Raw genomic sequence first — 14,065 nt, 5'->3', positions numbered from 1 at the left:
GATATTATTTAGAATAGAACAGAGTGCATTTATTTATCAAAAGTTTTGTTCTATCTCGCATGCGAGAGGAATAAAATTAATCTGACGAAAAATTAATTGTGTTGAGGCCGTATGTACCTACTCGTATATTATTTCCGAACTATGGATCTTTCATAACCGCTTCAGCTTTGAGACTCTTTGAGCTATGTCGACAATTTTGCTTAAGCTTTGCGACTCTCTCTTCGAGCCAAGTCGATAACATTCGCTTCTTTTACATACCTCCGCCTTATTATGTCTAATGGCATGTAATATAATATCATCGGGAACCATATCTTTCGTATAAAAACTGTGTGGAAACACCGCTGGCAAGGCAAACTTTATCTTTTTTCATACCCACTCCTAACACACTATTTTCCGACTAATTAGAGAGAAATGGGAACATTGGTCTCATTTAAAAGATATGGCAAATGTAAAAAAAACACCGATTGTTTGTGATTGTAAATGAAAAAAGTATACTAAAATCGTAAATCTCTACGTAGTTAATTTATATCGGTTACGTAACTAATTAAGCCCTGAGCAGACAATTAAAGGTTAATCTATCACGATTTAACCTGATCTAGTTTAGAGAATCAAGCGCAAATACTGCCCGGCGTGTTTTTTATAGGATTAGCTTAAACCAGCTCTAAACGGATTAAAGCTCGATTATTGCGCCATTGCTGCCTGCGCAGCGGATATGACGTCTAAACTTATACAGCGACTCTATTTCCGGCTTTTCCTTTGAAATTATATACGCTCATACAAAAACAAATATGTTAATTTTTAAACTCCGATGTATAAAAGAGGTGTTATGCATTCGTTGTGTCTGTCTGTGGTATCGTAGCTTCTTAACGACTATGTCAATTTGTAATGCGGTTTTTGTTTGAAAGCTAACGTAACCACCACGGTTCTTAGTTACGATACAATAATCCGATAATGTCGACGGTTTTTACCATCGTGGCATTCATACATTTCTACTCTAGTCGGAAGATTTGCAAACTTTAATTTAAACTTATTGTAAGAGTTAGGTCTAGTATACAAGCCAGACTTAGTGGAACATCAACTCCGCCTATTTGAAGTGTTTATTCCTATAATAGAATCCCTGAGAGGTAAAAATACTTCCTGAGGACACATCTCGTTTGGCGCAACGCTGTGTTTGGAACTGAAGTACCATTCGTCATGCATCTAGTGCACTAGATGCATGACTAGCGCAGTGTTGGTCGACCCCTCACCAGGTGGACTAACGACATCAATGGATTCGCTGGATGCAGGCTCAGGATTACAAAAAGCTTGATAGCCCAGTGGATATGACTTGTGCCTTCGATTCCAGAGGGTTCGCCTCCGGTCCGGGGCATGCTCCAACTTTTCAGTTGTGTGCATTTTAAGAAATTAAATATCACGTGTCTCAAACGGTGAAGAAAAACATTGTAAGGAAGCCTGCATACCAGAGAATTTTCTTGATTCTCTGCGTGTGTGAAGTCTGCCAATTCGCATTGGACCAGCGTGGTGGACTATTGGCCTAACCCCTCTCATTCGGAGAGGAGATTCGAGCTCAGCAGTGAACCGAATATGAGTTGATAATGATGACAAAAATCTTATGTCCTGCAGTGGACATCCATCGGGTGATATGATGATGATGATTAAGTATAGCAATCAATGTAAGCGTATTTTTTTCCTCCTCATGGACACCCTAAAGGGTAGGGTAGTGCCGGACTCTCACCGGCTAAAACCCTTCCTGTCACCCTGTTATCCGTGTATCCGCCTTTCAACCTATGACACGGTAACACTGTTGTCTACTTCATATGTTGTTGTTGTTGTTTTCCTCCTTCTCCTTTTTTTCTAATGTCTTCAAGGAAGTTAAGTAATCATTTTCCGCATTTTTATTGATTCCAGGATTTTAGGTGCTATGTTATCTGCTTTTATATCCCATTTTATATTATTCCCAGCAGAAGCTGCTCGCCTGTCATCTTCCCATTTAACGCAGTGGAAGATGGTGTGCATCGCTTCACCGTTATTGTTGCAACTTGCAGTACATGTGGCGTCTGATGTTTTACCTGGCGTAGGACATCCTATAAATCTGCGAGGTCAATCACTATGGCAGGCAATCGTTTTGCAAGTGAAAACTATGACGTTATTGTTACTTACGCACAAACATAACTCATGTGGGACAGTACCTTTATTCCAACTCTACTTGGAATACACCTAATAATAGTCAACCACAGAACTCAGTTTAGTTGTAACGCTAGTGGTTCAAGGAAATTTAAACATCACTACCCCGTTGTGTTGGTAATACAAACTGCAATAATTGGTTCGTGAGTAGATTGTAAAATCGAGGTCTCAGGTTCGATCTTTTTCTAGTTCTGACTGTGTATTGGTCGCATGTTAGGCCTACACTAGAAATTATTGTGTGTATAAATTCAACGTAGTATACAAACACTCGATATCAACCTTTTTACTATAAATAAACATGACCAATTAAAAGGTAATATTCATGCTATATCTATTTGTCACGCACTTGACCGATCGTAAAAACAGAAGTGAACCGAACTAAATACCTACTTAGCATTTACAAATAAGTGACGTCAAGGACGGAGCCAGGTAACGAGAAGGCCAGATGCTCGTGACGTCACGATTCACATTTACATGTGTGAGTCATATTGCCTTAGCATTCACGTATTGAATGTACGATTTTGGAATACTATAGGTAAGTAAAATCATAATCATCATATCAGCCGATGGACGTCGACTGCAGGACATGGGCCTTTTGTAGGGACTTCCAAACATCACGATACTGAGCAACCTGCATCCAGCGAATCGTTGCGACTCGCTTGATGTCGTCAGTCCACCTGGTGGGGGGTCGACCAACACTGCGCTTACTAGTGCGGTTTCTTTACTAATTATATACTAAGTAATATTAAAAAGATTTGATTGTTTGTTTGTTTGTATTCAATGGCCCTGAAACTACTAGACCGATTTGAAAACTTCTATCACAAACAACTGTGATAACTCATTAAACAAGCTTTTAAAAAAACATATCTATCTGTCTTTTTGATTATTCGAGCTCATTTTTGGACAGCTATTTTAATGGGACTTTCACTGAACGATAGAGGAGGTTATGGGGCAAAATATATGTTACTTTTATCCCAAAAAATCCGTTCTTCCCGGCGATTTCCGCCGCCGAACTTGTGTAAAACTGAATTTCACGCGGACGAAGTCGCGGGCGGTGCTAGTTCTATATATATTATACATAGTATATATGATAATATAGATTAGTGTGTCGTCATGTTGGTTTCTCACGGCTCAATCAAGAACAAATGTGTTTACAATACAATTGAATAACAGACTATACACTCAATTATCTTCTGCAGTTATTAAACATTATCTAATTGATGACAGTCACGTAATTTAATCAATTAACTCTTTTATAAATATTTTTTTAGGGTTCCGTAACGCTAAAAACAAAAAACTTAAGCTTAATAGGACCATTTTTTTGTACGTTTGTCTGTCAACAATACCTATACTCAGGTCTTCCCCTTGATGCTGTGAAAACACCAAACTTATGTCATGTAAGTAATTAAATCCCAAAAAAATTGCTTCATTGGCAGAAACTAAAACAGTTTTCGATTTAGGTATGACGAACAATGATTTGTACGGAACCCTCGGTGGGCGAGTACGACTCGCACTTGTAGATACGCTTTTTATTATGGATTCAGTATCATAGAATCATCCTTAGGTACTGTAGATTCTAAATGTGAACAAAACATTCCACGAAGCCGAGGATATGATTTCTCGTGTTTATCTCATACAAAATGAAAAAACAAATACGTTTTAAAGATACTTGGATGATTGGAGGTCTGCACCTTCGAAACCTGCTACCTAGAAGTCTACCAAGAAACTAGAGTCGCTATGGTGCAAACCAAACTCCAGTTGCCTAGGGGTAGGAAATTAAAATTTATAAAATCACTGAGGTCTGGCTAGTACAGGCCCTACGAATATGAAGCGATCAACGTACCGTAGCATTGAAGATTTACTAAAAAATAATTCTTGGCTTCAACAAAAGTCTAAACTAATTTTATAAAGCGGTAATAGGTAAGTGATGTTTTTTTTGTTACAAACAGTCACCACAACTTATGGGCCGATTTGTAAAATTCTTTCACCAATGGAAAACTACATAAGTACATGTGTAGCATATATTTTATCCCAATATTCTCACAGGATTAGGAATCGCGAGCGAAACCGCGGGAAGTCCGCTAGTTCATAATAATATAATCGTGTCAATGTATGGAAATAATTCAAATATAGTGATGGAGATATCATAACAATAACATTGCACATGGTGACATAATAACTCCACAAGTAGGTATGCAAAAGCTGACCCGGCTGACCTGCAAACCAGGTCGTTGACCTCGATCGCACCACTTGGCCATTCATTAGACGGGCAGTAGACGCCGCAAGCAGGCCCTTTGACGATAAGCATACAGAGGCGTGAAACATAGTGTTGCCAGCTACGGGGTGGCAATGTGGCTGCGGGATGGGAGATTCAAATAATTATCAGCATTAAGTATATAATAAAAATTCTTTGAATTAATTTTACTTATATTGCCATTTATTGTACTTGTAAGATCCGCTGTTTTCGGTATTGTTGAATAATATGTATTATTTAAAATTCAGAAATGATCCTCCAGTGTGGGAAACCACTTTCTATACTACTAGCGCATGACCTGACTTATTTTGTGACCGTATTTTAGAACTTATAAAGATCAACACATAATTACTCAAACAATTTTTTTGTAACAACGCACGCAACGGAAGCTCTTATGTTTTCTTCCCGTTTTCGCCACATTTTTCTTTTATGCTATTATTATTGGTCGTAGCGTAATGTTATCTAGCCTATAAGCCTTTCTTAATGAATGAACAACACTAAAATGATTTTACAAATATAATAAAATTCGTAGTTGTAAGAAAATGAAAACTATAAATATCCGGCCATTAGTTCTACCAAGATTGGATTTTCCCCGAAAATCGGGATGATCCTTGTAAATCGGATCACTTGGCAACATTATGCATATGCCTTGTACTAGCTATGAGTGTGCCCCACTTCTTGGCGAGAGGGCAAAAACATTTTTCTCACAAACACTGCTTACGGGGCGCTTCAGTTGAGAAAACATGCTGAGAATGTTTGAGATGTATTCTCAAATCCATCAAAGGAAGATAAGACAGTTGTATTATTTCTCATCACAATTGAATACTTTTTAATAAAATTCCTACTAGGTGATGGATAAAATCCAGTCATAATATTCTACCTTAAAAATTAAGAAAAGTTGTATTGTTAATGCTTTCATACCTGGCGTTAGTTATTGCTTTCAAGTTTTATTTTTCCAACAAAATATAATAACCATAATATGGTCTTCTTTGAGATAGTTTAGCTGTACAGATTATCTGGCATGTGGTAACTAGACACGACCGAAAGCTCCCGGCAGTCAGTCTAACAACTGGTCCTCAAATCAACGACTTCAATTAAAGCTAACCCTTACCCTATGAAATGAAGATTATGAAAGCTGTATGATGGCATTGAAGCATACAATGATTGCTATCATCATTATCAGCCGATGTACGTCCACTGCTCGACAATGGCCTTCTGTAAAGACTTCTAAACATTATGGTTTCGTGCCGCAAGCTTCTAGCGGCTCCCGTAACCCATTTGATATTATAATTAACTGCTATCAATCAGCACTTAAAGTAAGTTTTATCCGTATATTTTGTATAAACTAGCAAATTATATAAATCGGAAATTTAATTACGGGTGTGTTCAGTGCCTTTAGGTATAAAACCACAGCTTGATTTAATATCTATATGTAAAATACACACTGCATAGCTAAAGTAACACATCATATCCTCATAATATCCGGCAGTTAACCTAAACATGTCCAAAATAAATGAAGACTTATACTAAGAACGCGCCGAGTCAGCGCTCAGTAATCGCTTCCCGGACGAGAGGAAGCGGGTCACCTGTCAGTGTCAGCCTGAGCGGAGAAGACAAGCAATTTGTCCATCCTTACTTTAATGCTACCTAAGTGGGCGGCACCAAGGAGCATTCAACCTTGTTTCTTTTCTTAGCCCTCGATAAGAGGCAGAGCAGACTCATTACAAGTTAAACTGTTGCCGTGTTGATACAATGAGAAGAGAGGATCGGGGAAAATATGAGAAGAGGAAGGGAGGGAATTTGTAAGGAGACATTTTGTAGTTCAGAGGAAATTGCTTTAGCCCGTGCAAGTCGGACATGCGGAAAAGTTGAACATATACCTACTTGAGAATGCATGTGTTGTATTTGAACGATTTTTTAACGTCTGTTAAAAAACTCTCGTGCGAATAAGGGCTGATTCCTAACTTTTTTTGTTCTTCATGTCGTAGAGGCATTTTTAGACCTCGAGAGGTCTTTGGTACAGGGGTTTAAGAAGTGGCCACTTTTCCATACTTTACATGTACAGAAAACTATGTGCATATAGTTGAACTCAGTATCTTCTGTGTTTTCTATTTCAAAAATCGTTCATCAGGAAAATTTTGCTGTGTAGCATTAAAGATTGTAGGAACGCAAAGTAAAAATTTGCAAACTATTCTTATGCCTATTAAGTTCAGTAGATGGTGAATGTTCTGAAAAGTGCCCCCAGTTAGCTTACGACCTTTCCAAGAGAATCAGAGCACGAAAAAAGCCATTTGGCGAACGTAATGTGCTCCTAACACGGCCACTTGAAATGTGCTTCAAATAACGATGTTTGTATACATGTACGTCGTAAAGTTATTTCAGGCATATAAAGGTCAAGAAATAATATCCCTTTGGGGAAATAAAGGTCAGAAGATATTGCCCATAAAGGACCTGTAGTGGATTTATGACAAACAAATTAATATGGAATTAAAATATTCAGTGGTAGCTTTCGATATTCGGCCTGTATTTTTAGTACCTGTATTCTTAAGTTTACAGTATTATAGTAGTAATAATTCAGGAGTAGATTACAGGCGTAATTTTTCTGATCCTTTATCGGTAAACTGCAATTGTCGGCAAAAATAAGCAGAGCATTATTTAGTAATACTTTCCGGCAGTAATTTCACGCATATCTCCAGTTTACAATAGGTACCTAGTTATTACTAAATAGACCATAAATAACAATTGACTATCACGCTTCCAAAACCTGCGCCGATAAGACGGCGCCGATAACGAGAATGCCCATTAGTAACACTCACAATTGTGACAATAATGCAAACTTGACGTCCACCTTTATCTATACAGCCGGTGATTCGAACTACACCTATAATATTTGATTACTTGGTAAAACCTGTATGGATAGGAGATTTAGATGTGCATTTTCGATTGCTCAGTATTTCCCCGCTCGACCTAGAACCTCGTTCTCTGATGTGACCTGCTAACCACTCGACCATCGAGTCAGTTACGAGTGCATCACAAAAGCACATTACATGTAACGTCTCGACAGACAAAAGGGTTCTTCACGGTTATCACGGACAATACCACAGAGCAGTAAAAGCAGCGAATCGTGCGCCGAACATTACAGTAACGACGCGGCACAGTCAAAGGCTCGGCGTACTCGTAAACAGTTAAATGTTAACCATTGAATTCTCCCAAATGAAGTCATTCAAACAATCGCGGTCGCACAGACCGCCACGCTGCGGTCTGGCATTATCCGGGATGGCAGTAAAGTGCTTTTCGTGGATTGAAACAATACATGGGAAGAAGGAAATATTGTGCGCTTATTATTAAATTACCTAGTTTCCTCTAGGATATTTGAACATGTCACTATTATTTAATAGTAATTTATTAAATGACTACCTAATAAGGAATAGCTAACTATATTCAAATACTCGCGGGCATCTCCGGTTACGTCAGCACTGAAATAAGTTTATTCAGATAATTTTTGACGCTTCACTACTTCATTAACTGCCTACTGGGTCCAGCTATGAAATAGACAGATTATCTTTCTTTCTAGACTAAGTATTTCATTGCACATTTTCAGCCTGGAGTTGGAAAGTAAATGGTATTGCACCTTATGCCTCGGACAGCTCGTAACACCGTCGGTCCTAGGGATTGCAATCCAGCGGCGTTTTCAATCCAGCGGAATTTTTGCTGGATTGACCTGAATCCAGCTGGATCCAGCGCGGATCCAGCAAAACGTGGAACGAAAATAAAAAGACGACATTTTTAAGACTTTTTTTATTAATTTGCACTTCTTACGATAATCTTTGAAATCTTCCACTCATTTGGTGATATCTTATATTAATTTGCTTTGGTTTTTTAATAATTTGAGATCAAAATAATTAACATAAAATTAAATAACAAACATAGAACTTTATATTAATATAACATTTAAGATAATGTTTCTAAGTAAGCACTATCTTATTAATTACGCTTATGTTTAATGATAGGACGGCTAATCAGTAAATTCTTTTAAAATTAACTTTCAATAGTATTTTTGTATCAAAAAAAAAAGCTTTGAAATAATCTTCTCTCCGCTCGTTAATCCTTAATAATTAAGCAGTTTAAAGTCTGACGACAAGAGACTACTTCTTTTTTTGAATTCTCTGAAAGTAAGACCTTAGAAAACAAATTTTATGTATTGCCTTATCTCCCAACCTGCTTCGCACAGAACTGCATATGTAGCCGTCTGCTGAGAATGCCCTTTCGGCCTCTACACTGGTTGGTTTTAAGGTCATTAAATACTCATAAACCATTAATAAATGTTCACCTCGCACTCCTTCGCTCTCATAAACGCTCATTTTTTTTTTCAGGATCTTTTCGTAATCTAATTGACCACTTGGCTTTTGTTTATTAAAGTTCTCCTTCTCTCTTTTAAGTTCTATCTCAAGCTGTAACTCGTAAAGTCATTTTAACGGGTGCTGCGTCATCATCTACACGATCTTCTTCCATCTCCATGGTATCTTCTTGCACCGGCTCTACAATATATTGTTTATTTACTCGTTTTAAAAATGTTTTTATCTCCTGCCGCATCGCATTCTTTTTTGGCAATGGAAAATAACCAGGTTTTTTTACTGCTTCTTCATACTTTTTTGGATTTTTCAAGTACACTTACGTACCAGTAACTTCGGAGAGGCGTCGTTCTGCGATTCTGTTGCGTAGTGCTTCAGCTAGCTCGGCGCTTAGGGAAGTGCCCTGGTTATTTAGCTTGTCTAAGACAAATTTCAGGGTTGTGTCGGCAGTTTACTCAAAACTAAACAATAGAAATTGATACGTTTGCGGATCCGCATCGCTGGATCAAGATGTATGCTGGATCCAGCATGTTTAAAAAGGCGCTGGATCCAGCTGGATTGCTGTATGCTGGATCCAGCAATTGCAATCCCTAGTCGGTCCCTGTCATCAACATCTAATAGTAATCCTGATCGAGTGATCGTTAAATATTCAATTGTGGTGTGCTCTCGGAAATGCCTATGTCCAGCAGTGGACGAATACAGGCTGTTTGTTGATGATGATGATGATGAAATAGGTATTCAAAAACATTATTTCTACAGTTCGTTTCATGTAGAGTGGTGCGGGTGGCAGTTCGTTTCACTCTTGAAAGCTTGTCGCGATTCACGATATTACGTATTAGGAACGTTATACAGGCGACTGTTACCGTACCCATGCTATCTACAAAACACTTTATGTCCGCCAACAGTTTGAGCAGGGTAGTGGGTCTAAGCTTTATATCCCATCTCTAAGAAGGAAGAGCTGGGTCTCTTCTGTAGAATAATGATGATGATGATATGGAAATAGTTGCTGACTACGACGATTATGTCAGCATTAAAGTGTGATTTTGGGACGCCATGCAAATGTTTTAATGTACCCACAAAGTCAGTTTTCCGACTACATAACTTAAACTTTTAAGGAAAGAAACCCCAATCTCGTCATTTTTCTGATTTGAAACTCGCAAACAGCAACCTAATAAGATAACTAAATCTTATTTTAATAGCTGAAACCCAAGAGGCGTGAGAATCAATCTCCGGCTATTGGATGTTTGTCACACGCACTCTAAATTTGCTTTAGGTACTTGTACCGAATCGTAAATCTATGGCTTTAACGCTTTTTGCTATTTGGAGATAAATATAGCATGGCAAATATTTGTGTCTTTAAAGATTTTTTTTTAAATTAGAATAATAGTTACGAAACGAGAATACTAGTTAGCTATTTTCATCAAAGGCTAGCTCAATTAATTATTCCAAATAGAGACAGTGAATACACAAGGAAAACCTTACACCTTGAGCGATGACATCAGCCGATGACGGCGCCATTGTCAGCCACTGGCTTCGCGGCATAAACAATGCCGGCCTATAATGACTTAAGCATTTCTTAAGTTTCTATCTATTTTGACGATCTCTCTAGCGCAGTTGGTAGTGTGGTTCTTAACAGAAAAGTCCAGGGTTTGATACCAGCACGTATCAGTTTAGGATTTTATATTTTCTAAATGGGGATGATGACTAGGTTTGAATATATTGATTTTTATGTTTTTTTTTAAAGAATTTTTGCCATATCTTTTTTTTTTTAAATATGACCAATATTGGAAATTTCCCCACCAACTAGTCTGGAAAGACTATTAGAAGTGGGTACGACAATAGACCAACAGGGCGGGGATCGAACCACCACCCCTTGGTAATGAGTCCGACCGCTCTTACCGTTGAGCTATTGAGGCTCAACGGTATGAGCGGTCTAAATAAATTTGATTATAAAATTTCAAAATCTATTAAAATTTTATTATCGTAATTAGATAAAAATTCATACAGTTTTAGCTTCCTTACATTAAATATGACATTTAATATTTGAACTATAAACATAAACGCACAAATAACAAAGTTATTAGTAATTTTGTTTCAACGTCCATACAAATCTAACGATCATTATGACCTACGACGTCATTAAATAGTACCATTTTGTATGGGGCGTTTTTCAGAGATCCGCGGCAACGCCGCAAATCTGACCCTTCAAATCCATGTAGCTCCGAAAGTAATGATCGCAGATACCCAAAATTGCTTTTACAAAATTGCTTTACTATTAGCATACTCCTAATTTATATACAATTTAAAAACTGTCATCATCCCCCTGGTCTGGTGTTTGGTGGTAGTTGGACGTAGATAGTTACCACCCTACTGTCGAAAACGTAACGTGCTAATGCTAAGTGTTCCAGTAAGTGATTTAGTGTTCCAGTAAGAAGCCACATAGAAACTGTCAGAGGTATGGATCGAACATACTTAGGTCCAAGTATGTTCTTCTTCAGAGTTAGTCTGCTTCCATCTTAGACTGCATTATTACTTACATCAGGTGAGATTGCAGCCAAGTGCTTGTTATTAAATTTTTTTTCATTTAAAATAAATGTACTTTAAATACTAGAGTCATCAAAGGATGGTAAAATCCTTTAGAAAACTTTCATGGATTAGAGACTAGAGTATCAGAAAAATATTTTTTTTAGTTTTGATGTAACAACTAACAAGTACTTATCTATAGTAATATTACAAAGAGGAAAGATTTGATTGCTTGAACCCATTTGAAAAATTCATTCAGAATGAATGTTGGGAATTCAGTTGGGAAGCTACACTAACCCTAATTAGGGTCCTACAGGAATGGGAACGGGAACCATGCGGGCGAAACCGCGCGGCGTCTGATAGTTTGTTTAAGCAAACCAATAATTATTACAGTCATTAAAAAATGCATCAATTTATAATATGTTTAGTTATCTAAAGTGATATTTGCTTTATCTCATGTTGTTATAGGTGGTATGTTTCCTTGAGCAGATAAAGGGACTCAACTGGGACCTTGTCATTTAGTTGTAATAACTTATCCATCACTGTAGACAATATTGATATACTATCAAATTTTGACTGTAATACATTAAGTAAATAATTTTGGTCTTTAATTTCAAATATAATTAACTGATATGTTTAATTTCAAATATAATTAACTGTTTGCAAATACAAACAAGTTGTTTAGTTAAATACATCCAATTATGTTAACCAATATTATATGACCCAGTGGCTCACTAACATCAACTAAGTTATAAAAACTTGTTTCTTGCATTTAATTTGCATAATCAACACTTATAATCATTACCTAATGTTTACAACTAATGATTAATGTAATAACAAATTTCTTGCATAAAAACTTTGCAATTTTTAGATAGTAAGATTGAATGTGTCTTACTTTATTTTTATTGATATTTGTAGTTGAGTGCAATCTCACCTAATGTTATGTGAAGATTCAGTTGAAACAGGCTTTTTGGATTTGGAAGAATATCCTTGAATTCCATGGGTCTGGATGCCAGGTTAATCTTGTGGTAGAGAAATATTCTGAGCATAGCCCTGGAATTGTTATCTACTGGTGTATATAAGAGTTTATCTTACCCATACCCCGGTGAGTTTCTACACATACCGGAATGCTAAATTGCTTGGCAGTATGTCTGTGCCGGTAGGGTGGTAACTAGCCAAGGCAAAACCACAGTACTACCAAACACACCAAAAATGTCTTATTAACTTTAAATTAGAACCTTTGATGGCTATACACTACAATTTTATAAAAAACTGACAGATTTCTTTTTTGCCTGCCCATGCTCAAGTATGATAAGATCACTTCACACACAGGAATGAACACTTCTTCTTTAATCAGTAAATTATCATTACATTTTGAATGCTCATTGCCAGGGGTACTCAAAAGGATGTAGACCCTTCTTTTCACAAAAAAAGTATTGTTACTTATAATTTTGGTCATTACCAAATATATAAAGCCATATTGGAGGAGTACTGTTTACTAACAAATAAGAAATAAGGGCAGAAAACGCCTGTCATTTCATAACATTTTTATTTTAAGTTATGTATTATTTTATTATAAAATATTATTTAAAATATATTAGTTATATCTTATTGTTTTAAGCACATTTACTTAAGTAAATTACATTTATTTTCATTAATTTAAGAACAAGTTAATTACAATTCTTATTAGGTGTGAAACAACTAGCAATTTGTACACTCATTTTTAATTTGTTTGTTGGTTAATAGTATTCATCGAGTATGGATTTAGTATAGGTATTGTACCTAACCTAACACCTGTTCTCAATAATTAATAGTCTGTTCTAAAAGCAATTCAGAAAGCAGAATGATTTTTCATTTCATGTAACAAAGTTTTTATTCAGTTTTCCCTCTGCTAAAATATGTTGAGTGGTAAATGATAAACATGTACATAACAATAACAGCTTTGTGAAGTCGCTAATTAATATAATGAACAATGTTTATTCAAGTGAAGCTAGACAAACACTATTGACGAGACATTATAGATGTAAACAAACATTAAATAAGTGTATGAATAAATTACTTCAGCTTGACGAGCCAAATATTAAGTAATTGACAAAAATTGGCGCGTTATGCTCCATAGAACGACATAAATAAAACATGTTCAAAAACTTGAGAGCTAACTTGAGAAGCTTTGAATATTTCGAAAACTTTTTCTTTATTTGTACCAAACTTAGCTAAGTAAAAGCTTCCGAGAAATTGAATATAAATAAAACCGTAAACAATGTAAGCAATTTCAAACTTTAGATAAAGTAAGGATATGGGTTACCTCAAATGCAAATTTTCGATAAAGTTGTCCGTAGTCAAATTGTCCAGGAGGACAAAATCTGATACCCCAACCTCCGCTTGCGTCGCCATTGTGCACGAGCCACTCTTTCCACATCAACCAAGTAATAATGTTCACAAATTATCAATATCTTAGCGCGTACGTTAATTATTATTGTCAACAAACCGTTAAAAATAAAACAACACAAAGCACATTCACCCCTCTTGAAAGACGCTTATAAACTGTCAGAAAAATTGTCAAACTCTAATGCCACTAATGTCAACTTGACATTGTCAGAGTAGTATAGATATGTGCAATTTAATGTCGATAGATATGGATTTTTTTATTGAGAGAGAAAACGATAGAGAACTTAAGCTGACGTATCCTAATAACTGTCCATTGTCCATGTGAAATGTTAACAAAGATACCGGCTGCTTTTCTGCGTTGGAC

The 14,065-nt window shown here is 36.5% G+C and overlaps 1 protein-coding gene across 1 annotated transcript in view; it reads right to left on the bottom strand.

The window, feature by feature from the left end:
* LOC112053284 (unconventional myosin ID) overlaps positions 1 to 13,862 on the bottom strand; it is a 39,947-nt gene extending 26,085 nt beyond the window's left edge. Inside the window, exon 1 of the mRNA XM_052885289.1 lies at positions 13,619 to 13,862. Coding sequence (XP_052741249.1) covers positions 13,619 to 13,707 — 89 coding nt within the window. The 5' untranslated portion in view covers positions 13,708 to 13,862. The remainder of the gene's footprint in view (positions 1 to 13,618) is intronic.
* Between the last annotated feature and the right edge of the window lie 203 nt (positions 13,863 to 14,065).

The sequence above is a fragment of the Bicyclus anynana genome, chromosome 14, assembly GCF_947172395.1.
Source record: "Bicyclus anynana chromosome 14, ilBicAnyn1.1, whole genome shotgun sequence".
Classification (NCBI taxonomy): Eukaryota; Metazoa; Arthropoda; class Insecta; order Lepidoptera; family Nymphalidae; genus Bicyclus; species Bicyclus anynana.
The sequence above is the reverse complement of the archived record's forward strand: the minus strand, read 5'-3'. Positions and strand labels throughout refer to the sequence as shown.